This window comes from Nuphar pumila, chromosome 12 (assembly GCF_984573655.1).
Source record: "Nuphar pumila chromosome 12, dmNupPumi1.hap1.1, whole genome shotgun sequence".
Classification (NCBI taxonomy): domain Eukaryota; kingdom Viridiplantae; phylum Streptophyta; class Magnoliopsida; order Nymphaeales; family Nymphaeaceae; genus Nuphar; species Nuphar pumila.
This window is the reverse complement of record NC_143260.1, coordinates 16,343,302-16,370,522: the sequence shown is the minus strand read 5'-3', so window position 1 is coordinate 16,370,522 and position 27,221 is coordinate 16,343,302. Positions and strand designations below refer to the sequence as shown.

The 27,221-nt window shown below is 38.4% G+C and overlaps 2 protein-coding genes across 5 annotated transcripts in view; one reads left to right on the top strand and one right to left on the bottom strand.

The window, feature by feature from the left end:
* Positions 1-22,213, top strand: part of LOC149820132 (uncharacterized) — a 51,977-nt gene extending 29,764 nt beyond the window's left edge. The window contains exons 2-4 of one of the 3 annotated variants that reach the window (XM_089982005.1): positions 503-577; positions 695-781; positions 20,934-22,213. In XM_089982005.1, the coding sequence (XP_089838131.1) occupies positions 503-577; positions 695-781; positions 20,934-21,920 (1,149 nt within the window). In that variant the 3' untranslated portion in view covers positions 21,921-22,213. Of the gene's footprint in view, positions 1-502; positions 782-20,933 lie in introns of all 3 variants that reach the window. The other 2 variants (XM_089982004.1, XM_089982003.1) reach the window with 2 other exon arrangements.
* Positions 22,214-24,824: 2,611 nt separating this feature from the next.
* LOC149820131 (homeobox-DDT domain protein RLT2-like) overlaps positions 24,825-27,221 on the bottom strand; it is a 44,526-nt gene continuing 42,129 nt past the window's right edge. For both annotated transcript variants that reach the window (XM_089982531.1, XM_089982532.1), the window contains 2 exons: positions 26,702-26,962; positions 24,825-26,010 (listed from right to left, as the gene is read on the bottom strand). In XM_089982531.1, coding sequence (XP_089838657.1) covers positions 25,231-26,010; positions 26,702-26,962 — 1,041 coding nt within the window. In that variant the 3' untranslated portion in view covers positions 24,825-25,230. The remainder of the gene's footprint in view (positions 26,011-26,701; positions 26,963-27,221) is intronic.

Below are 27,221 nucleotides of genomic sequence, written 5' to 3'. Positions count from 1 at the left end.
TTACAACATAGTTACTTGTTTCTTTTAATATTTCAAAACTGCCACTCAGAGGTGGTGTGCAATCCAAGTAAAAGAAGTACAATCTGATGAGGTGGCTTATGCCAAAGCATGATGTTAGGATAAATCAACCATTGGCAGTGTTCCCATGTAAAAGGTCGGCCCTGCCAACTATCTTATGTGGTGCTAATATATAATGGCTATTTAAGCATGCATTTGATTAGTTTCTCAGTACACCATAGTCCATATTGTATATGTATCACCATGGTATTCTAATAATTTATTTCTCAGCATTCACACACAGATATTTATTCATAATATGTTACTAGAATTGGTTACTACTTCATGTGGTTCTGTTTGCTGCTATGTCTAATGTAATGTCATTTTTTTGCTGCCTTTGCCTACTTTATGGCCATTCATTAAGATATATATATTTTTTGGGGTCAAAGATTTTTCTCTTATGTGATATTGGCTTGAACTCGTCATCTTAACTTGTGTGGTGTAGGCAGAGCTTAGGGAATCTGGAGCTGGGAGATCCTTTGCAGAAAATGCTTTTTGTGAAGGAGGTTGCAATTCTGAGGTGATTTCTACAGTTGAAAAAGCCATGAAGAAATATTCAAACAATCTATTCTCCTTCCTAGAAGGAATCAACGGACGCCTATCACAATTGGAGTCATTTTGCTGCACTCTTGGGCAGGATATTAATGAGTTCCATTCTGATTTGGTTCATAAGCATAATGAAGAAAATCTAAAATTTATCGATCTTGTGAAGAATCTCCAAGAAGTGAGTTCCTGTTCGGCTAGTTTGACTTTTGGTTATGATACTACTTCAAGAAACATATTGTGAAGCTAGTCTTCGAGCAACATTTAATTTTACTGGTTTCCTTTAGTTTTCTCTGATCAGAAGCCAAAAAATGATTTCCTCTAGCATTTTTTGTGCAATTATACATAATGCATAAAATATTATTCCAAGATTCATTCATGATTATTATTGATATAATTCTCATGCCTTGTGAGTTTTTGGGCTTCTAGGACATCTATGAAGGCATAAGCCCAAAAAATCATGTTTGTGATATATATATAATGTGCTAAGTAACATAAACACGCCTAAAGGGATGCTATACCCCTGTCGACACTCGGCGACACGGGTGCGGGTACCGGTTTGCAATGCAGGTACGCCCTGGGCCAGGTCCAACCCAGACCCGATTTTCTCTCCCTCTCTCTCGCTGTTGTCTTTCCCCTCTCTCTCACTCTTGTCTTTCCCCCTTCCCTTGATTTCCTTATCTCTCTCTCTCTCGATTCCCTTCTTCCCCCTTTCTCTGGTTTGGAAAATGAGAAGGAAAACCAGAGGAAAATAGGGATAGGGGAAAAACAAGAGAGAGAGAGAGAGAGGAGAGGAAAATCGAACAAGGAGGAGAAAGGAGACCAGAGGGAAGAAGAAACAAGAGAGAGAGAGAGAGATTGAAGAAACGGAGGAGGAAGAAAGTGGTGGAGAGATATAGGAGGGGTGGGAAGGCATACCTTGCTTCCTCTCTTCTTATGTCGGTGCTGGAGGAAGAGAAAGAAAAAGAACAACATATATATATATATATACGCACAAAAAAAAATGGATTGGGTCCAACCCTATCCAAAGTCCAAACAATAACCGTGTCCCTGTCCCTGTCCCTGTCCCTGTCCCTGTCCCTGTCCCTGCACCCGCACCCGCACCCGTGTGACAGATAATCTGTATATATTCATGACTATTATTCATATTATGCTCATGTCTTTCAGACTCCGTGCTCCCGGGAACATGCATGAAGGCATATTTGCTACAATTATTTGTATTTGCAATCTAGTTTAGATTTTTTGATGCAAATCATTTTGACTCAGTCTGACATTGTAGATATGTTCAACATGATCAATTTGTTAGGAATTGACCCTTGATTTGTGTTATTTTGCTGAAAAAAATGTTTTTAAGAGTCGAAGAATTTTGAAGTGTTTAGCTAAAAACAATCCACTCACACATCAGAATCCAGCTATGCAAATGTCAATTCTCACAAAATAGAGATGTAGATCATATCTACCGGTCGGATTTATCTAAAAAACAAAAAAGAAAAGAATTTGCTAAGTTGTTTTACATATAAAGGATTGTAGCAAATGTTTTCCTTTCTATATATATATATAGTTTATCTAACATTAAACTAGTTGTGTTTAACATTAGATGGATCAACCTTATTAAAATAACTAAAATTTAAAAGAAAAGCATTTTTTAAAATGAGTTGTCACTTTTTAAGGTAAAAAAGGTAGCTTTGATAGATTCATAAATTTACTTTTTTGGAAAAGGTGTTTGACAAATGTCATTTTAAGGGTATTTTAATCATTTCATTATAGCTAAATGTAATTAGTGTTAAGCACAACTAGTTTAATGTTATATATATAGTGTAGCTTCCAGACCATTTATCTCCCAGACTGTCCCAAACCTCTTTAAAAAACATATTTGCTTGAGTTTTTTGCATAATCCAAATCTGTAGATGTGTTTATCACTTATTTACTAAAAACCATGCTTTGGATTAAATCAATTTAACAAGAATTCTTGTTTTTTAGTTAAATTTTTGGTGCAATATATATTGTTGATTTTGTGTGGTGCTAAAAACACATATGAACATGAAAAATGGTTAAACTAGTACATGTTTTCTACTAAATAAAGCATGGAGATCATGTCTATGGGGTTTAGATTAAACAAAAAACACATGCAAGTGTTTTCTAAAGGGGTCTGGGACTGTCTAGGAGATAAATGGTCTGAAAGCTACACATTATGTTTTTTAAAGGGGTCTGGGACATTCTAAGAGATAAATGGTCTGGAAGCCACACACACACACACACACACACACACACACACACACACACACACACACACACACGTGTGTGTGTGTGTGTACCAGAATAGAGATCATCCTAACCCCAAAAAGTTAGGTCACTCATTAGGACCAGAAGATCATAGTTTCATGTGTTTTTTCTCTTGATCTCAACTGGTAGAAGTGTCATAGTAGTTTACTCAGTAGAAAACATGTACTAAATGTTAAATTATGTATATATAAATATATATATATATACATATACTTATATATATATACATTCGCATATATATATATATAAGTATATATACGTATATATGTATATATACATAATAATATAGCTTTTTCCTGTTTTGTATAAACCAAAAACCCGATAGGGGTGTTTTGGTAATTCCACATGTACTTTTTATCTTTTTTACCTTTTTTCCTTTTTCCCCTTTTTCTTTTTCCTTTTTTATTTTTCTGTTTTTACTTTTTGGAACCATAAAGGGGCCCCACCTATCTAGTCGTTGGGGCCCCAACAGTCATATTTATGACCGTTGGGGCTCCCAACGACTAGAAGGGAGCCCCCTTTATGGTCCTCCTTTAATGCCTTCCTCCTCTATATAAAGAGGAGATTCCCCCTTGTAAATGTATGGGTTTTACACCCTTCTCTTCCTTTCTTCAATAATATCCAACTTATGACTTTAAGTCATTTTCTATATTTGAGAGTTTTGTGTGTGCACATTTGGTGTTTGTGTTCATGGCTCTAGTGGTCACTCTTAAAGAGTGACTTTTGCTCTATTGGTGCTTCCGCCTCTTTTCATTACATGGCATCAGAGCTCGGTTGGTGATTGGGCTTTTCTTTGGAACGTGTGCCTCTCATTTTTTTGAAGAAAGGAAGGACTTTTGGTGCCGATGGAACGTGACTCTAAAGTGGAGCTTTCTTTTAAGCTAAATGGGTCCAACTATCTCATGTGGGCCTCCGCTATGGAAAATCATCTTAGAGGTAAGAAACTTTGGGGTTTTGTTATGGAAACTACTCCCGAACCCTCTTGTTCTCACTAAAATCGAAAATGAGGTTGAAAAAGCTTTAGATGGCGATGAGCGCATCAAAGCTATTAATGATCATCAATCCAAAATTGAGGATTGGGAAAGTAACCATGCCAAAATTTTGGCATGGTTTATGAATAATGTAGACCTTAAAAATTGTGCTAATATTGCCAAATTTAGAAGAGGGCCAATGAGGCTTGGTTTTTCCTTAAGGGTATGTATACCCAAAAGGATCTTGCCCGACAATTTTTTTGTCAAGAAAAAATTCGTTCCACCAAACAAATGGATATGAGTGTCCGGGACTATTTTAGTTCTCTAACTCCTCTTTGGGATGAACTTGCTCTTCTTGAGCCTAAGTGGGTGGCTCCGGAAGATATTGAATTAAGAAGGGAACAAATTGAAAAGGAACATTTTTTCCAATTTCTTCATGGTCTTCGCCCGGAATTTGAACAAGTAAGGGCATCTCTTCTCCATAGAAGCAAAGTCCTACCTATTGAAGATGCACTTGCCGAGATATGTCAAGAAGAAACTCGACTTGGCTTGAGCATTAAGAGTGATGAAGTTTTGGCCGTTACTAGGCCCGGATCGAATGTTAAAGCATATAGACCTCCCCACTTTAACAAAAATAGTAATGGGCCTAGAAAGAGAATAATATGCCATTATTGTAATGAACCGGGACACATTAGACCGGTTTGTCCAAAACTCAAAGGAAAGGTTGCCGCGGTTGGAGAAAATTCTCCAAAGAAGGAAGAAAGTACCAAAGAAGGAGATATCAAAGAAACTCTAAATCACATCTCTGAAGTTCTCCAACATCTTCTCAAGACTTCTCCTTCAACATCCGGAGCCGCCATCGCCTACTCTTCATCACCTCCAGGTATGTGGATACTAGACTCTGGTGCTTCTTTTCATATGACATCTCATAAAAACTCTTTCAAATGTTTTTTCCGAACCCATATCCTCTTGTGTTTCAACGGCCGATGGTACATCATTAAAAATTGAAAGTATTGGAACACTTGATTTTAAAAACTTTTTCATTCCTAAAGTAAGAATCGTTCCTAAAATTAATTTAAACCTTTTTTCTGTTTCTCAAATCACCGATCATGGATGCCAAGTCTCTTTCTCACCTAAAGATTGCACCGTGCAGGATCTCCAGTCAGGGAAGCTGATTGGGCAAGGCCATAGAAGGGGTGACCTCTACTTTATGGATTTTTTGACTCTTCCATCTAAGTCATCTTGCAATCTTGTTAAAGACAAAAGTATTGGAATATGGCATGAGAGACTTGGTCATCCAAATTTTGTAAAAATGTCTCTTTTTCCGTTTTTGAACAATACTTGTAAAGACAATTACATGACTTGTAAAGATTGCATTTTTGGGAAATCTAAAGCTACTTCATTTCCTCAAAGAAGTTACTTTACCACTCGGTCATTTGAACTTATTCATTCCGATGTGTGGGGACCTTCCCCTATTTTGTCTAAAGGAGGTTTTTCGTATTACGTGGTCTTTATAGATGACTTCACTCGATTTACGTGGATTTACTTCCTAAGTCGCAAATCCGAAGTTTTCTCCTTCTTTAAAGAATTTCATGCAATGGTCAAAAATCAATTTTTGGGAAATCTATCTATTCTTAGGTCCGATTCGGGAGGCGAATATATGTCCAATGATTTTCAAAGCTATTTAAAAAAAAATGAAATTTGTCACCAACGTTTTTGCCCCAACACTCCGCAACAAAATGGTCTTGCGGAAAGAAAGCATAGACACATAATAGAAACTACAAGAACGTTATTAATTTCAAGAAATATTCCAAAATCCTTTTAGGCCGAAGCAGTTTTAACCTCTACATATCTTATCAATAGAACTCTTTCATCCTGTTTGAAAAATCTTTCTCCATTTGAAAAACTTTACAATATCTCTCTCGATTATAAAAGACTAAGAATTTTTAGATGTAAATGTTTTGTCCTAACTCATAAAAATGATAAACTTTCTCCTAGGGCTATTGAATGTATCTTTTTGGGATATGGCGAAAAACAAAAAAGTTATCAATGTTTTGACATACTTAAGAACAAACTTTATATCTCTAAAGATGTCACATTCCTTGAAGAGGAAAATGGTTTTTCGCACCAACCAAATGAAAATATTGATTATTCATTTCTATTTGACTTGTTGCCTCAAGAAAACATCATAGATGATCATATTGATCCTAGTGAATCCCTTAGCGAAGATCATTTTGAACATCCAAGTGATGATCAAAATTTAGAAGAAAATGTTTCAAGACAAATTCAAGTCTACTCTAGAAGGAATGAAAGAAATCCTCCTTGTGCCCTTGAAAAATTTTCCCAAAGTGAGTCAATCGAAGAGACCTCTCAAAGAAGATCAAATCGGATTTCCAAAATACCAAATAGATTTGTTTCGTATGATTCCTTTTCTCCTAACTTTCGAGCATGCCTACTTGCTCTTCACTCCTTTCATGAACCATCTCATTACAATGATGCTAAGCAATATGCTCATTGGAATGAAGCTATGGAACTTGAACTTAATGCTCTTAAAAAGGCACAAACTTGGGAAATCATTGATCCTCCCAATGGCAAGAAACCCATTGGATGTAGATGGGTTTTTAAAGTAAAAACTAAGAGTGATGGTTCATTGGAAAGATATAAGGCTAGGTTGGTTGCCAAGGGATATGCCCAAGAATATGGGGTAGATTATGATGAAACTTTTGCCCCAGTTGCTCGAATGACTAGTGTTCGAGCTCTTATTGCTATAGCTTCTGTTAAAAAATGGCCTATCTTTCAACTTGATGTCAAAAATGCCTTTTTGAATGGTAATTTAAATGAAGAAGTTTATATGAAACCGCCTCCAGGTATGAACTTAAATGAAAAAAATTTGAAATTAAAAAAGGCTTTATATGGACTTAAGCAAGCTCCTAAAGCTTGGTATGATAGGTTTAGTAATGTATTAATCCATTTAGGATTTTCTTCTTGCTATACTGACACTGCTCTTTTTGTTAAAAAGACAGGTGACTCCATTATTATGCTTCTGCTGTGTGTTGATAATATGATCATCACTGAGAATGACAAAAAGGGGGTAAATGATGTTAAGTCTATGTTAAAAGATACTTTTGATATGTCTGATCTTGGTTATTTGAGATATTTTTTAGGAATTGAAGTGGCTTATTCCGCGCGAGAATACATCTTATCTCAAATGAAGTTAGCTGCAGAAATTTGTACCAAATCAGGAATATCTGATGAAAAGAAAGTTGAGACTCCTAAAGTTATCAATTTGAAACTAAGACTTGAAGATGGTGTTCTTCTTGAAGATCCAACCCCCTACCGTCAATTAATTGGATCCCTCACCTATCTATCCATCACCCGTCCAGACATAGCTTATGCAGTTCATGCAGCGAGCCAGTTTCAACACGCACTTACTACGGTTCATATGGCGGCCGTAATGAGAATTGTGCGATTCATCAAAAATACTATCTCCAAGGGACTCTTCTTATACTCTTCCTCATCTCTTGAATTAACTGCTTTTACTGATGCTGACTGGGGAGGAAATCCCAATTATCGTATCTCAATTACGGGTCTTTGCATTTTTTTAGGTGAATCTCTCATTTCGTGGAGATGCAAGAAGCAGCAGAAGGTCTCACTATCATCTACTGAAGCTGAATATCGGGCTATGACAATGACAACTATGGAAATCGTATGGCTCAGAAGTCTCCTTGGTGACATGGGCGTTCTCATTTCCACTCCCACCAAGCTCTGTTGTGATAACAAAAGTGCGATATACATTGTCAGCAATCACACCTTTCATGAGCGGACCAAGCATATCGAAATGGATTGCCATTATGTTCGAGACGAATATCTCAGAGGAACCATCACATTACCATATGTCACTTCAGAATATCAATTGGTTGACTTCTTCACCAAGGCGCTCCCAACTCCACGATTCATGTTTCTTCTTAGCAAACTTTCGGTCTTTTCCCTGTAAAGTTTGAGGGGGCATGTTAAATTATGTATATATAAATATATATATACATATACTTATATATATACATTCGTATATATATAAGTATATATATGTATATATGTATATATACATAATATATTTCTTTTTCTTTTTTTGTACAAACCAAAAACCCGATAAGGGTGTTTTGGTAAATCCACATGTATTTTTTCCTTTTTTCATTTTTCCTTTTTTCTTTCTTTTTTCCCTTTTTCCTTTTTCTTTTTATTTTTTTGGTTTTACTTTTGAAGGACCATAAGGGGCCCTACCTATCTAGTCGTTGGGGCCCCAACGATCATATTTATGACCGTTGGGGCTCCCAACGACTAGAAGGGAGCCCCCCTTTATGGTCCTCCTTTAGCTCTCCTCCTCTATATATATAGAGGAGGCTCCCTCTTGTAAATGTATTGGGTTTTCACCCTTCTCTTCCTTTCTTCAATAATATTCAACTTATGACTTTAAGTCATTTTCTACTTTTGAGAGTTTTGTGTGTGCACTTTTAGTGTTTGTGTTCTTGGCTCTTGTGGTCACTCTTAAAGAGTGCTTTTTGCTCCATTGGTGCTTCCGCCTCTTTTCATTACATATATATGCAAAGAATCAATAGTTTCAATAGGCAGCCTTTTAAATGCTATTTTTCTACCTCTCACATTTTTGGGGGGGTTTGCACAGATTATCATTTTGGTGAAAGAAATTGAATGCATACTTCAGGAAATAAAGATTTAAAGATTTTGAGTAATTATTGAATGTGTACTTTTCTTTGACTAGCACTTTCATTTTGAGTAAGTGATCCAAGTCCTTGCTATGCAATACTTGATTGAGGTATTCTTTCAATTATTAATTTTCTTTAAAGCATTATTTCGGCCCCCCATCCAAGTAAACTATCAGACTGAAAATGATTTCATCGAGGTAGTCTTTCAACTATTAATTTTCTTTAAAGCATTATTTCGGCCCCCCATCCAAGTAAACTATCAGACTGAAAAAAATTTCATACTTGTTTATCAACAACACGAGCTGCTGCACATCTTTTTACATTTCTTTATTGCATCACTAAATTTGTTAGACCATGCATGGGATATACTAAATTTGTTATAGTCTAGAGATAGACATATGTAGACTTCTTTAGTCTGCACTTTTTCTTCACTCTCTGAGGAATGATGACATGAGAAGGGGAAGGGGGAGCATTTCAGAAGGCATTCTTGACTTAAGATCCCATTCAATATACATGGAAAGTAATAGCTTCTTTGTGGAATTTGAGTGTTAAAGGAAGCAAATATTTCCTTATAGTTAGCCTCATATGTTTGTTTTGACCATCAGCAACTAGATGCCCAATATATGTGGACCCATCTCGCACCCGATGCCCAATATATGTCACATGGGTGCGGGTGCGGGTGCGGGGGTGCGGCACTTTCAAAAAACTTGGGTGCAGGGGTGCGGCAAAAATATAAAAAATTATATATATATATATATAAAGTCCAAAAGTTGGACATAAATGACCCTGGGTGCGTTGACTGCACCCAGGGGTCAGGTTGACTGCATCGGGTGCAGGTGCGACGCGGGTGTGGCACCTAGTTGAAGAGTCCCTATGACATAGTTAGTACTTCATTGTAAAAATCTATTTGCTTCTTGATATGCCTTCCTTCCTATAGGTAGTCCAAAATTTTATTTTTGTGTGTTTCTTCCCTGAAGTTCCTGTTAAATTATGTAATCAACCATGTAATCTAATATATATATATATATAAGGTAATACATATACATATATTAATATATATGTATATGTATCCACTTATTATATATATTAAATATATATTTTTTTCATATTGTTTAGCTGTAGGGGTAGTTTAGTCTTTTTATACATGTTCTTTTTGGAATATGTTTTGTAATTATTTTTTCTTTTCTTTTTAATTTATTTATTATTTCTTTTTGTAAAAGGTAGGATGTACCTTGGAGGGGCCCACCGTTTAGTCGTTGGTCCCCTTCCAACGGTCACATTTGTAACCGTTGGAGGGGCTCCAAAGTGGAGCCCCTCCAAGGCCTCCACCTCCTCTATTTAAAGGGGCTCTCCCCTTGTGTATTCTCAAGGCTTTGGGAATATTGCCCAAGCTTATTCTCTTAATGCTTATGATTCTTGTGTATGCATTTGCGCATTTGTGAGTTTGTATTGTGCTTGTGTGAACAAGTGTCTCAAGTGTTCTTGTTGTGCTTATGTGCACGTATTTATTTCCAAGAATATTGTAATCTTGATCATCATATCTTGTTGGAGATACTTTTACATGGTATTAGAGCCTCATTGAAGAAGGAGGATCGTGCGTATCCTCATTTTCGAGTGCCTCGAAAATCGTGCCTTCAAGATTTTGAAGATTGAAGTAAACCATCCTTCTCGGGCAATATTTTAGAAGCTTCTCTTGTCAAGAAAGATGTGAAAAGCTTTTGAAGTACGTGTTTTTCCTCATCTTCTATCTTCTTTAATGGGCGAAAAAGACTCTCACTTCTCCCTTGGTTTTAAACTTAGTGGTTCGAACTATTATGTTTGGTCCGGCAATATGGAAGCTCACATCAAAGGAAAGGGCCTTTGGGGGTATGTTCAAGGTTCAATACCGGAACCCAAACCCAAACTTACAATCATTGAAAAATGAGATATTAAGATTCTTGAAGGGGAAGATAGACAAAAAGCCCTAGAAGATTATTCAAAAAAGCATGATAAGTGAGAGATGAAGAACTTCAAAATCTTGTCTTGCATTTTTTCATCCGTAGAAACCAAGATGAACGCTAACATCATTAAGTTCAAAAAGGCCTTCGAAGCTTGGTTGTACCTTGAAAAAATATATACTTCAAGGGATTTATCACGCAAGTATTACCTTCAAAAGTGGGCATTGACCCTTCAACAAAACGATATGTCTATTCGGGAATATTTTGCCGAACTATCTTCTATTTGGGACGAGCTAGCTATGCTTGAACCAAAATGGAGCGGAGAAGCAATCGAATTAAGACACAAATAACTAGAGGAAGATCGATTCTTCAATTTTCTAAATGGACTTAGACCAGAATTTGAACAAATTCGGTCGTCTTTTCTATCCACCTTCACATCTCCCTCTATTGAAGATGTAATCACTAAGCTAAGTGGCGAGGAAACCCGTATAGGGATTAGTAAGAACAATCCTAGCATCCTTGCTACCTCTTCTTCTCAAGATGATTGTGAAGGGGTAAATGTCGTGTCAAGACCCGAGAATAATATGAAGACCTACAAACCTCCTCATTTCAAAAATCAAGGTCAATGAGGAAATGATCGATATGGCAAAAGAGACTATAACAAATTAACTTGTCATTTTTTTGAAGAACTCGGGCATATCAAACCCATTTGCCCCAAATGGAAGAAAATACTTGTTGCGGCTATAGCATCCCAACCAGAGGAACGACCATCTTCATCAAATGGGTCTCTTTCCCTTCAACAAATTGTGGATGCTCTACAACCTCTTCTCAAGGGAGGCATTTCCTGAGCCGCTATGTCATCCTCTTCACCTCCCGGTAAGACATCTTGGCTCCTAGATTTCGGTGCATCTTTTCACATGACTCTTAAGTGCTTGTTCCCTTTCCGATTTTTCTAAAAATTCTCTTTCATCTTTTGTCTCAACGGCGGATGAAACACTTCTTGAAATTAAAGGAATAGGCAATTTTGAAAAACAAGATTTCTTTGTTCCAAAAATTCGTCTTGTACCAAAACTAAACTTAAATTTATTTTCGGTCTCTCAACTCTCGGACTATGGTTGCGATATAAAATTCTCTTCTAATAAATGTTGGATACAGAATCGCCAGTCCGGGAAGTTGATTGGGGAAGGCTTTAGGAGAGGAGACATCTACTATGTTGATTTTCTCCAAATTCCAAGAACCAATTTTGTAATGTTGCTCAAAACAAAGATATTCATGTATGACATAAAAGACTGGGGCATCCTATGTATATGAACCAATATGAGAATTTTGTTGGGACGTTCCTTATTGAGTGACGCATTGTACTCTATAGGCTCGGAGGCAGTGATAAATGGGCAAGGGTTGTTAGGTCGTCGCCTAGAAGCGACGCGTCACACCGGCGCCCGTGTGTGGTGTCAAATAGGCAAGGGTTCCCTCACTTCGTTCGACGGGTGGGGGTAAAGAAGATAGTTCAAAACCATAAAATTAGGTTAGCCACTTGGAACATAGGGTCTTTAACTGGTAAGTTGGTAGAGTTAGTAGATGTTATGTGTAGGAGAAAGATGGATATTTTATGTCTACAAGAGACCAAATGGGTAGGTGAGAAAGCAAAAGTGATAGAACCTTGGTGATATAAGATTTGGTATACTGGAATAAATAGGAATAGGAATGGAGTAGGGATTGTTATTAGGCGTAAGTTTATAGATAATGTAGTTGAGGTCCGTATGAAGGGTGATAGGATTTTACTTATTAAATTAGTATTAGGTACAGATATTATTAATATTATTAGTGTTTATGCACCTCAAGTAGGCTTAGATGATTTCATTAAGCGTCAATTTTGGGAAGATTTAGATGGAGTAGTACAAGGGATATCTTATGGAGAAAATTTTTTCATCGGCGGTGACCTTAATGGACATGTAGGCATTAGTAGGGATGGATTTGAGTGTATCCATGGAGGCTATGGTATAGGAGAAAGAAACGAAAGTGAAGAAAGGATTTTAGATTTTGGTTTGTCCTATGATATGATCTTAGCAAACACTTGGTTTAGGAAGAGGGAGTCTCACCTAATAACATTTAAAAGTGGGGTTAATACGAGTTAGATAGATTTTTTCCTACTTAGAAAGAGAGATATGGGTTGTTGCATCGATTGTAAGGTTATACCGGGAGAAAGTGTAGCTACACAACATAGAGTCTTAATTTTAGATCTTAGAATTAGAAAATGACGCAAAAGGGATGGACATAGGATAGATCCTAGAATTAAGTGGTGGACACTGAAAGGAGCTAAACAAGGAATATTTGTAGAGCAGATAGTTAAGGAAGTTGATTGGTGTCTTTAGGAGGATTCAGAATCAATGTGAAATAAGATAGCGGGTAGGGGTGGCAATCGTGTCGGGTTGGCGGGTCAGCATACCTCAACCCGAATCCGACCCGTTTATTAAACGGGTCGGCTGTGGCAAGCACAAACCCGGCCCGTTTAATAAACGGGTAACCCGACACGACCCACCAACCCATTTAATAAATGGGTTGGGTCGGGTAAACGGGTTCTCAGGTTCGCGGGTCAGGTTGGCGGGTCGGGTCGACGGGTTGGCAGACGGGTTGGCGGGTTGACCCTCCTGCCTAACCCGTTTATTAAACGGGTCAGCCGGGTTGGCATACCCCCAACCCGAGCCCGACCCGTTTAATAAACGGGTTAGGCGGGTCGACCCGTTTATTAAACAGGTTGGCTTAAGCCCAACCCGAACCCGCCTAAGAGGCGGGTTGGCGGGTCGTGTCAGGTTTTGTCACCTCTAATAGCGGGTGGCATGAGAAAGGTGGCTAAGGAGGTATTGGGTGAGTCTAAGGGCGGTGCACCGCTAGGTAAGGATACATCATGGTGGAACGAGGATGTCAAATTAGCTATTAAGGTTAAAAGAGAGTTTATAGAATTCTAAGTAAGAGTCGTGATAATGAGAATTTGGAGAAGTATATGATAGCAAAGAAGGAAGCTAAAATAGTAGTTTGAAACACGAGGGATAAGGTATATAAGGAGGTTTATGACAAGTTGGATACCAAAGAGGGCGAAAAGGATATTTATAGGTTTGCAAAGATGAGAGATAGGAAATCGAGGGATTTGGGTATGATTAGATTTATCAAAGATGACACGCAAAGGGTTTTAGTCAAAGATGAGGAGAGATGGAAAGATTATTTTGATAAGCTATTTAATGAAAGTCATGCTCAGGATCTTGGAGACTTCTCCATTCCTTTTCATGAGATGAATCGTGACTTCATGCGCAAGATTCAAAAGAAAGAAATTGCAGAGGCTTTGAAGAAAATGAAATCAAGAAGGGCAGTTGGCCCAGATGGTATACCTAGCGAGGCTTGGAAATGCTTGGGTGAGAAAGGTTTAGTATGGTTGGCAAATCTTTTTAACAAGATTTGGCGGACAAATAAGATGCCTAATGAGTGGAGGAAGAGTACTTTGGTCCTCTCTATAAGAATAAGGGTGATATACAAGATTGCACAAACTATCGTGGTATAAAACTCATGAGTCATACTATGAAACTTTGGGAGAGGGTGATTAACTATAGGTTGAGGAAGGTTGTCATGATATCGGAGAATCAATTTGGTTTTATGCCTGGAAGATCAACTATGAAAGCTATACATCTTCTTAGACAACTTATTAAGAGATATAGAGAGAAGAACAAAGATTTGCACATGGTTTTTATTGATTTGGAGAAGGCATACGATAGAGTACCTAGGGACGTTCTCTGGTGGACAATGATGAAGAAAGGTGTTTCTCTCAAGTACATTAGTATAATTAAAGATATGTATGAAGGAGTAGTAACCAATGTCCGCACATGTGGAGGGGTGACAACCAATTTTCCTATAACGGTTGGGTTACATCAAGGATCTGCATTAAGCCCTTTCCTATTTGCTATAGTGATGGATGAGCTTACGAGATCAATTCAAGAAAATGTGTCGTGGTGTATGTTGTTTGTTGATGATATTGTTTTGATTGATGAGTCTAGAGCTGGGGTTAATGCTAAGTTAGAATTATGGAGACAGACATTGGAAGCAAGAGGATTTAAGTTGAGTAAGAGTAAGACAGAATATATGGAATGTCGGTTTAGTAAGCAACGAAGTAGTGATGGGAGTGTAGTGAAGCTTGGTGAGCAAGAAATATCGGTGGATGACTGTTTCAAATATTTGGGATCTACCATTCAAAAGTATGGAGAAATTGATGGAGATGTAAATCATAGGATAAAGGTTGTGTGGATGAAATGGAAAAGTGCAACTGGAGTGTTGTGCGATCGTAGAATGTCATTGCGGTTGAAGGAAAAGTTTTATAGGACGACAATTAGGCCCGCTTTACTATATGGTACGGAATGTTGGGCTGCCAAGAGACATCATATTCAAAAAATGAGTGTAGTTGAGATGTGTATGCTTAGATGGATGTGTGGAAATACAATAAAAGATAAGATTCGAAACGAGGAGATACGTAAGAAGGTATGCGTTGCATCCATTGAAAATAAGATCAGAGAGAATCGTTTACGGTGGTTTGGACATATTCGGCGAAGGCCTAATAATGCTCCAGTTAGAAGGATGGAGAAATGGAAAAATATATTAGTTAAAAGAGGTCGGGGTAGGCCTACGAAGACTTGGATGGAGATGATAGGAAAGGATATGAATGCTTTGAACCTCACCGAGGACATGGCATTGGATAGAAATGATTGGAGGAGAAGGATTCATGTGGAAGACCCAGAATGATTTTCTTTTTTGGTTCATATCGCCGACCCCAATTGTTTTGGGATGAAGGCGTAGTTGTTGTTGTTGTTGTTGTTGTATTAAACATCTTTGTAATGAGAATTTTGTATATAATGAATGTATTCTTGGGAAAATAAAAGGTCTACCGTTTACTCAAAGATCCATGTTTACAACAAAATCTTTTGAAATTATTCACTCCGATGTATGGGGACTGGCTCCTGTGATATCTAAAGGAGGATTCTCATACTATGTTATTTTTGTGGACGATTACACTAGATTTTGTTGGATATATTTTCTTAAACACAAACATGAAGTTTTTTCAATTTTTAAAACATTTCATATGATGGTTTTAAATCAATTCAATGGAAGTTTAAAAATTCTTAGAACCGACTCCGGTGGCGAATATCTTTCAAAGGAATTCAAAAGTTATCTTGAAAGTCATGGTATTATTCATCAAAAATCTTGTCCGAAGACCCCACAAACAGAATGGGTTGACTGAGCGAAAGCACAGGCATATCATCGAAACAACTAGAACCTTGCTCATTTTGCAGAATATTCTAAAAAGACTTTGGGCTGAGGCGGCCCTTACATCGGTTTATCTCATAAATAGACTCCCGTCAAAAAATTTGAACAAGATTTCCCCATTTGAACGATTGTATAAGAAAGAACCTGATTATAGCAGGTTAAGGGTCTTTGGATGTAAATGTTTTGTCCTTACTGATAAAAATGACAAACTCTCCCCAAAGGCCATTCCTTGTGACTTTCTTGGTTATTCTGAAACTCAAAAGGGTTTTTGATGTTATGACATTAAAAATGATAAACTATACGTTTCCAAAAATGTAAGATTTTTGGAAAATCTTAGTGGTTTCGAAAATCTTGAATCTAATATCAAGAATATAGACTATTCTTTTCTATTTGATCTTTTAACTAAAAGTGATGATACTAGTGATGATGAGTCAAATCAGAATGACTCAAGTGATAATGAAACCAGGGAAACCAGTCCTGTGTCTTCTCCTTTTCATCAACCTGTCGATGAGGAACCACGTAGAGATCCCATAACCTATTCTCATAGAGATAGAAATACTTTCAGAAGTGCCCTTGAAAGATATGATGATGTTGGTGGGACTGCTCCTCAAAGTGAGGAGAACCTTCGTAGGACCGAAAGACATTGGAAAAATCCTTTTAGGTTCATCTCATATGAGTCTTTTTCACCTAAACGTAGAGCCTGTCTAAGCGTCATTCATTCTTACGTAGAACCTAGAAACTTCGAGGAAGCACGAAAATGTCCTGAATGGATAGCCGCAATGGATAATGAACTCGGAGCTCTGAGAAGAGCCAAGACATGGGAATTTCATGACCTTCGTAAAGGTAAGAAAGCAATAGGGTGTAGATGGGTATTTAAGGTGAAGATTAAGAGTGATGGGTCCCTCGAGAGATATAAGACTCGTCTAGTTGCAAAGGGGTATAGTCAAGAATATGGGATTGATTATGAAGAAACATTTGCCCTGGTGGCTCGAATGATCATTGTCCGATATCTTATAATTGTTGCCTCAATCAACAAGTGAAACATCTATCAAATGGATGTTAAGAATACATTTATAAACGGAGATCTAAATGAAGAAGTGTATATTGATGCTCTTCCTGGAATGGAAACTCCTAAAGAAAAGGTGTTTTGCCTTCGAAAAGCACTTTATGATTTGAAACAAGCCCCCAAGGCTTGGTATGATAGGTTTAATTCCGTAATGATAGAAAAATGGTTTTTTATCCTGTTTTACTGATATTGCTTTGTTTGTTAGAAAATCCAATGCAGGAGTTATCATCTTACTGTTGTATGTAGATGATATGCTCATAACTGGTAGTGACTCTAAAGGGGTTAAGAGCATAAAATCAATTTTAAAGGATAAGTTTGAAATGTCTGATCTGGGTTTTCTGACTTATTTTTTGGGTATTGAAGTTGCATACTCTCATAGAGGGTATTTTTTATCTCAAACTAAGCTTGCTTCTGAGATCATTGACAGGTCAGGTATTACAGATGAAAAGGTTTGTGAAACTCTTGCTATAGTAGGAGCTAAAATGAAGATTGATGATGGTGTTCCTCTTTTGGACCCAACTTCCTACAGACAACTTGTCGGATCATTGATGTATCTGAGTATCACCAGACCAGATATCTCTCATGCAATCCATACTTCAAGTCAGTTTCAGCATGCACCAACATCGGTCCACATGAGTGTCATCTTGTGAGTCGTAAGATACATAAAAGGTACTCTAAATAAGGGAGTTTTTCTGTCATCTTCTTCTGATTTAAAATTAATTGCTTATACTGACTCTGATTGGGGAGGTGACCCAAATAACCGTCACTCCACCACTGGTCTTTGTGTGTTCTTAGGAGACTCACTGATTTCATGGATATATAAGAAACAACAAAAAGTTTCTCTATCATCGACGGAAGCTGAATATCGTGTCATAGCGACTACTACCATAGAAATTGTATGGATTCATTAGTTGCTAGAAGACATGGGGATCACAATAGAAGGCCCACCAAGTTGTGCTGTGACAACAAAAGTGCAATTTATATTGCGAAAAATCACACTTTTCATGAGCGGGCTAAACACATCGAGATGGACTGTCACTATGTTCGTGAGGCGTATCTCAAAGGAGTCATTGACCTTCCATATGTCACGTCAGAATATCAATTGGCAGATTTCTTCACTAAAGCTTTGTGTGCTCCGCGCTTCAACTTCCTCCTTAGCAAACTCTTGGTCATCTTGCCCTAAGTTTTAGGGGGGGTGTTAAATTATGTAATCAACCATGTAATCTAATATATAAATATATATGTAAATGTAATACATCCTACCTTTTCTTTTTAATTTATTTATTATTTCTTTTTGTAAAAGGTAGGATGTACCTTAGAGGGGCCCACCGTCTAGTCGTTGGGCCCCTTCCAACGGTCACATTTGTAACCGTTGGAGGGGCTCCAACGACTAGAAGTGGAGCCCCTCCAAGGCCTCCACCTCCTCTATTTAAAGGGGCTCTCCCCTTGTGTATTCTCAAGGCTTTGGGAATATTGCCCAAGCTTATTCTCTTAATGCTTATGATTCTTGTGTATGCATTTGCGCATTTGTGAGTTTGTATTGTGCTTGTGTGAACAAGTGTCTCAAGTGTTCTTGTTGTGCTTATGTGCACGTATTTATTTCCAAGAATATTGTAATCCTCGTATCTTGTTGGAGATACTTTTACAGTTCCTCCATGTCATCATAGATTTTCTCTATTTTCAATTAAAAAAAGCACTGGGAATTATAAACAGTGGACTGGCAAAAAAATTATTATCTTTGCCATAACATGATACACGTGACATGTAAGAAATGATAATTACAAGAGTCTCTTTTCTGTGTCTTCTTGCTTATGATAACTCTAGGAAGCCTGTCAATTAGACATTTCTTTTTCAGGTGTTTCAATGAAGGAATCCAAGACACAAGGAGAGTTGGTACAAGTTACAGGAAAATCAATCATGTGTACCCTTTTTACCTATAGTATACATCCTCTGCCTGTGCAGTCCTTGTTCTTATCAGTTTTGAACTTGATAATTTAATCAACGAATGTTGTCATTATGAATTAAATAGGGGTTCTTTTCCTATTTGAAGGTTTGCCTTACTAGAATTATGATCATCTTTGGGTTAAGTATGATAGGATGTTAGAAAGAAGGCCATATCAAAACAACTCTTTTCTTATTAGTTTGGTTATAAGACTCAACCTTTTTCGCTTTGCAGCTATCTCATGAACACATGATCTTTAGGGTGGAGTTTATTGAGGTGTGATGCTGTGAAATGTTGAAAGCACCCCAACATTCTAGAAAACTTGTTAAGATAGACATGGGACTGCAGAAACATATGTTGTGGACTGTTGACTTTAACCCATTCGTTGTTCATAGCTTTCTACCCATCAAGTATGCACCTATATGCATTGCTTCTATGATCAGTTTTTACCAGTTGCATTTTATTTGGTATCGAGCTGCACCAAATGTAGCTAGGTAGGTTGGAATATTTTCAGATCTAACCTGGTTGACAGAGGAAACATGGCTTAGGAGAGGTTTGAAACTGATTCAGAGATCCAGATAGGGAAGGATATGATTACTCTCAGTTTTGATCAGATTTAGAAAAGGGAATAGATCTGATAACAAGCACAGATCTAGAGGAGGGAAACAATGGAAGATGAAAGAATAGTAATAAGAAAGAGATGCATGAATGGAGAAGAAAAAGGAGCAAAATATTAATGACTTTAATAATGTGAAGGGCACTTACCAGTTCCTGATCACATTAGGTAAGGTCCACTCTGATACCATGAGAATTTAGAGAAGTCAAGAAAATTGTAGAGGAAAACTAACTGTCCAATCGTACAAAAATACCCCCTGTAAACAATGGTCTAACAAACAAGAAGTTAGTGTTGTCCAACAGAGGAGCAACAAACTAGAGTTTAGATGCAGAGATGCATTTGATGAAGTGGGTTCCTGGTGCAATAGTAGAGGTTAAATAACGTTAATGGCACCTATGATACAAAAGACAGTCAAGAGATGTAGTTTGAAATGGCTTTGAATTATACCGACTACAAGGGTATATGTCCTAGATTGAAGAGAAGGGTGAGTACGAGGTATATGTCCTTGTTTATTTCCCATCTTTCATGTTTAATATTTTAATTGATTTGCTGTTCCCCTTCCTGAATTAAGGCTGAGCAAGGTGTCTCCCTGGAGGTCAAGGGGTGCACCACGATTCTACGCCGCCGGAGAAGCAACCGTAGGTATGGCAGGCATAGTCCATCGCTACCAGGTATCCTACTCCAGGGATGGTTTCTCCGTTCCTCATGGAAAACTTGATTTGCTGTTACAATCACTTTCTCACGTGCTCAATTCTCTTGCTGCTGTCTTTCTCTTGGCCTAATTACTTTAAAGTTTAAACTGGTAATAAACATAATTTAAGAAGTTCCATGGGTGTGTGGAAATACAATAAAAGATAAGATTCAGAACGAGGAGATACGTAAGAAGGTAGGCGTTGCACCCATTGAAAATAAGATGAGAGAGAATCGTTTACGGTGGTTTGGACATATTCGGCGAAGGCCTAATGATGCTCCAGTTAGAAGGATGGAGAAATGGAAAAATATATTAGTTAAAAGAGGTCGGGGTAGGCCTAGGAAGACATGGATGGAGATGATAGGAAAGGATATGAATGCTTTGAACCTCACCGAGGACATGGCATTGGATAGAAATGATTGGAGGAGAAGGATTCATGTGGAAGACCCAGAATGATTTTCTTTTTTTGTTCATATCGCCGACCCCAATTGTTTTGGGATGAAGGCGTTGTTGTTGTTGTTGTTGTAAGAAGTTCCATGGGTGCGCTTCCAATCGGTCAATAAAAGTGTTTTTTTGCTGGTCGCTCCTCGTTCTTTTCATTGGGGGAATGCCTACTGAGAGCAATTGGAGACTGACTTTTAGTTTTCTCAAATTGTAAGAATAAAAATGCAACAAGCGTCTGTACCCTGATTCCAAGAGCATTAGCTTCAAAAGTTCTTTGGATTTGAACCATCTGAATATTTCTGTCATAATTTGGATTTTCATTTCTTTGCAAGACCTTTGATAAGTCCTGTTTTTGCCTCAGGTTCACAAGTCCGTGCAGGTCATGAGGGACAAGCAAGAACTCGTTGAAACTCAGAAAGAATTAGCCAAGCTGCAAGTAGTACAGAAGGAATGCCCAGATATGAAGCGTACAGATTCAAAAAAAGCAACAGCTGTTATTTCTACTTCTGATGTAACTAAACTGGAAAACGTGCCTGATGTCCGTAATTTTACAGTGCAGATCCAAAATGCGATGGGTTACACTTCATTACCAAACCAAACAACCACCTTAGTTTCACTACCATCAGTAGCAGCTGATCAAAACATGCCATATAAACAAGATTCCTTCCAGCCATCGGCTTCGTCAACTTTTCCACCAGGAAAATCTGTGGTTGAGTACCAGAAGCAGGCTAACACGAGTCAACTTTCCTATTACAACCAAACACAGAGCAGCATTCCATATCATGCCCATCATTCATATCAGAGTAGGCATGAAGTTGGCCCATCTGGAATCCAGAATCCCCAAACTCCTCAACCTGGTCAGAATGAACCAAATTCACGGTCACTTCCTTATCTTCATCAGCAACAGTGGGCTTCCCCTTATCCTCAGCCACAGTTTTCTCAACCACGAGGGCAAATTGAGATCAGACCTGAAATGGCACCTCCACCAACAGTACCATTCTACTCCTACAACCTACCATCTTCCCAGCATACTGCGAGTTCATCCTCTCAGCAAATATTTCCACAACCCTCTGGGATTTCTCAATCAAGCCCAGGGAACCAGACTGGAGAACGCTCTGGACATGGTGGCAACTATGGTAGTTACAGATACCCCATCCCTAGTGCATCCAACTATCAGCAGCAGCATATGCCACCAATGCCTTTACGCCAGGCCAACTCGAGTGAGAGCAGTAGCGTGCCCCGCCACCTATCTGCACCTTCTGCACATGATGCATCAAAAATGGTTTATGATACTGATCTCAGCCAGCATGCATATTCGCATTATTATCAACAGCAAAGCAGGCAGTAGTAGCAGGCTGCTGCTAAAATGGTTTATGCACATATACTCGATAATTTTGTGTGAGGTCTAGGGCAACAACGTGCAGAATGGTGAGCAATCTGCGTATGTATTTCAATCCTTCTTGGCAGTTAAATGGCCATCGTGCTAGTAAAATTCCATTGCCTAGCGCTTTTCAAAACTGAATCTGTATACTGTAAGTGTGACTCAATCAATAGTATATAATGAGAACTGTTGTTGTTTTGTTATAGGGATATTTTCATTTACAGACTGGTGCTAAATAATACATATTTGTCGGCTTCTTGTCACTTCTCTTTTGATCCTTTTTGCCACTGATATCTTTGTATGTTGTGTACGTGTTCTAGGAAGGTGTTTTGGTTCAAACATGCATGTCTTGCATGCATGCACGCAGGCGGGCACATGCTCATGCATAAACATTACACTCGATGAATTGCAGAATTTTATAGCCTATAGTGTGCACAAAAACCAGGGAAAAAGAATAAGATTACATAAAGAGCCATATTTCATGTCGCGAAATGCTGTTACCACCAAGGGCACGTTAATTGTGTAAGCAAGCTTAAGAAAGCTCTAGTTCTTTTTGTTTTTTAGCTCAAGCCAGTCTTGGACTAAATGCACATCTTGAAACTATTGGTGAAAGATAGCCCACAAGTAGGGCTGGCAAGCCAGCTGAACAAACCGAACAGAAAGTGTTCAAGCTTGGCTTGTTCTTGTGGAGAGTCAAGCCAAGATCGAGCTCTTGGCGAACATTAGTTAAATGAGCTTAGCTTGAACTGGCTCATTTATAAAAAAAATACAATTTCTAAATTTGAAAATAATAGAAATTTGGACTATAAACCTACTGAGTCAAGCTCAAGCAGAGTCATTTACAAAGTTAAATCATAAATACATTTTGAAAGATAAAAGCAACAAGATTTCAACTCTGGACCTGTTGTCGCAAGACAAATATTTCACTTCTCTCTCTCTCTCTCTCTCTCTCTCTCTCTCTCTCTCTCTCTCTCTCTCTCTCTCTCTCTCTCTCTGCAAGGTAACAAGGCTAGCCAGTGATCCTTAACCGTTTAGTGTTCGACTCCAATGATGGTCAAACTTAGTAATTGGACAGTCAAATCAAGGGTGTCAAGAAGGCTAAACTAAAATTCATTCGAAAAGTGAACGGCCACAAGAAATACAAGCAAACAATCAATTCAAAGAAAACTAATAAAACTGAAGATCCACCTGATCCTTCTGAAACTACTTTAATGGATTGGATTTTTCAAAAACAATATAGATAGGCTTCAGACATCTTGTCTAGCTGAGCCTGACTCTTTTCAATCAGACACTTCATAACATACTTTGCATCAGATAATCATCGAGTGGGATCAATTAGATGCGAATGATAACTATCCCAATGTAATCGTTGTATAACTGGTAAGGGCTGCCTAACCCCAGCTTGCCTTTAAAAAAAAATGAATAATAACCACAACAGGACTCCACACCTTTCTAATGCCTTGCACTTTTTATTTACGGCAAAATACCTGCCTAAGAACTAAGAAGGGCGCTTAATGGGCCTCCTCTCGTAAATACTAAACCTTAAAGGGTCATTTGTTTCACTCAATTTAGACATGAAAATGAGAGTTTACATATGAAACCCTTCACTTTCTTATGCAGGTGAAATAAACATGCCAACTCCATTTTTTCTTGGGGCCTACAATCGTCATGGTTTCTTTTCACATTCACCATGCCTTTACTACTACGTACACCCCCCCCCCCCCCCCCCCCCCTGTGAATAGATTTACTTATGCACTTTTTCACACATAAAATGCCTAATCTTTTTCGTATTGGTGGGAATGAAACAAAGAACCCCTAAGTGAGTGCCTTAAAACACAAAGAACACCCACCGAGCAAGCCACCAGTCTGATCCCAAGGAGAATCAATATTGGGCAAGATGAGGTTCCACCACCTTCCAAGAACAGCCCTAACTACTTGAGCAACTAGGGGTGGGCAACTGGTCTGATGTCCCAATGGGCCGGGTTTGGGCCATGATTTTAGGCCCGGGCCAGTTAGGTACCGGGCCGAAACCTGGCCCATTATATATGTGGGCCAAGCCCGGGCCGGCCCTCGGGCTACAGTGCCAAGCTCGATGTGCCTGAGTTATTTATTAAATTTTTAATAATATAAATTTTTAAAAATTAACCATTACATAGTAACTTGGATAATTACTATTTACCTAATTAGTTGCATGGGAACTTGCTATTTGTTAATTATTACACTAATTAAGAATTAGGTTTCTAGAGTTTTTTCTCAATCACCTTCCTTCAACTTGCAAACTTATAGGACATAGACAAAATAATTTGTTATGAACTTTTGATTTGATGTGAAATTTTGAATTTTATGTTTTTCATTTAATTTATTTTTTTTGGTATTCTAAGAATTAATGTATTAATTTTATTTAAAAAAATAGCCTACAAATGGGTTTGGAGCAGGGCAGGACAGACCCAGCCCGCTTCACATTATCCCGCTTGGGCCAGGCCATGGGCTTCTCTTCGTACCCGAGCCCATTAAGAACTGGACCAAAACCCAGCCCGTTAGTAAACAGGCCCGGCCTTTGACCGGGCCGGCCCAATGCCCACCCCTATGAGCAACCCGGAGCAGGCAATTCCTTGTACATCAAGTGGTTTAACCATTCCTAACTTTTGCCATGATATTTGTATTTCCCATTTTGGTTGCCCTCGACAATATATTTTTCAAAAAACACATTTCAGCCAAAACTCCGATATTTGGATTTGAATATATAAATGATTTTCGAGCTTAAGAGGTGTGGCTGTTGGATCCCAGAAGGGATGCATATCCAACGCCAGTGGAACTATTAATTTGACCAGGATGTTTTCATTACTGTATAGATGCATCTTGCCGCTGCAACTGCTTCTATGATTAAAGAATAAAAACAAAAAACGAACATTAATACAAAAATGTATAATTACTTGGATCAGTACAAAAAAAGACTGGCATAACACCCTCTTTTATTAAGCATCCTTGGATTTGGTTTGACATGTTAGCATAAAAATGCAAGCTGCCTTCTCTCTTCCCTGGACCATTCCTAAAACCCTTGCTGATCATGGTGTTTCAGCAGCAGGGCCACCTCGCTCAACTAAGAAGATCCATCATACAAGGATACCTTTCTGTTGCATAATGACCCCATTGCATGGCATGAGATAGATTTGTGGAGAGAAGATCAACAAAGCAAGCTCCCATTGCCAACGAGAAAGAGATGCTCAATTATATACATATCAAGGTATCAGCCACCGGTATGAAACTGTTTTTTCACTTATTCGCTGTAGTATACAGGGGATGATCCAGAGCCATCATCATCTTCATCCCCATCCCCTGCACGACCATCGCCATCATCATCATCTTCACCACTACCAATGTCATCATCATCACCATCCCCTGCATCGCTACAGCCATCATCATCCTCATCTTCCTCCTCACTATCTTGTAGCATCCCACCTTTGCTTCTCCCACTGTAGACACCATTGTAATTATTCTCCGGATCAAACTCATCTTCAGATGCTTGCTCATTGTCATCAGATTCAGATAAGTCTGATGCACTATTTCCATTGTCCCCATTCATGCGTGCAGAAGCTGCTGCTTCTGCATCCCACATCTCCCTGGCCACTGAACTTCTTGACGACTCCTTGATGCTGCAATCACAGCGAACACCAACCTCACCATCGAAAGGAAGCAATGTGATGCCATTTCTATCCTTCACTTTCCTTGGTAGCTGCTTCCCACGTAATGTGCGTGTACCCCGACCACGTCCTCTTCCACGAGTCCGACCCTTCCGCCCACGCCCTTGCACCAACCTTAAAGAACGTCCAGCATTTCCCTTAGAAATCTCCAGTCTAGAACCACCACTCCCTCTTCCTCCCCTCCCACTCCGACCACGACCCCTTCCCCGCCCACGACCACCTCGTCCACGCATATAGGTCCGTCCATTCCCTACATCAACCAATTTATCCTCTTGTTGATATTCAGTTTCATCTGCTACATCCACAGGCTCAAAATCCTGGACACTTCTGACAACAGTGAACCTTGAAGGCATTTTCTGCAAAAGATGGTAAAACAATTATCACAGGAAAGGTTTCAAAAGGCACAACATAATTATTCCAGCATCATAAATAAAACAAAATTGATGGGGAGTAGATTTCAAGATGGCACATGTTTTCAGCATAGTTTCAGATAACTTTTCAGGATTCAGAAAATTGCATGATACAGAAAGGACTTCCGTCAATGTAACTCAGGTTGTTATTAATCCAAGTTAACATCAATCAGTCAGGGTTGCAACCCATGTATTGGAAATACTGCCAAAATTCAATGTCTTGACATTTTTTGTCATCTATATCATGTCAAATTTAATGGAGATAAGCTGACAATTATTTTAATGAACTCTGCAAACATTTGAAGTTTCTAGAAGGTAAGGTGCATTTTTGCAGACATCAAAATTTTAGGTGCCATTTGAAATTTTACATTAAATGGAATTGATATAATAGATAAACACAAAGCATTTAAACATTAACAAACACGTTTGAAACCAGTGCACTGGGTGCTGCATGACCACACTCAAACCAGTTAATCAACAAGCAGGTGAAACCATGGATAAAAAAAAAAACATGCTTTGTGTGCATGTATCATGGCATATATTATCAGGTTGTATAAATATATGATTGTGCACTTTCTCAGGAATGCACAATGCACTTCAAAAATCAGTTGTTGTCTCCTGTTGAACCAGCACTCACAACAAAGTCTTTGGTTTCCTTGTCTCTCTGAGATGCCAGCCCTTGATGCAGCATGTAAGAAATGGAGGCATCGAACTCCAAAAGCCTGAGCACAACAGAAGCTGTTGTTCGTGGTATCCATGGAAGCACAGGAACAGATCCAGGTATAAATGAACCATCAGCAGCATACCAATGTCCATTGGAACCTATCAATTCTTTGGCTGTTTCAAAAGTCTGAGATAAGTAATCTCGTTTAACAGCAGACTCCAACATTGTAAGGATCTGAAAAAAGTAAAAACAGCAGATACAACTTAGTTTTCTAGCTCACCATTAATGAGATCCAATTCAAAACTGTCTGGACGTGTACAGTTTCACAAAAACCTACTTTGAACAAGATAATATGCATCATCAATGCATATTTGACGGTAGAACTTACATCAATCAAATAAACTACATGAAGGTAATCTTAGCAAAAGCTAGTAGATCATGTCACAGTATATCCACTAGTGAAAGTTACAAGGTATTCATCCTTATAATACAT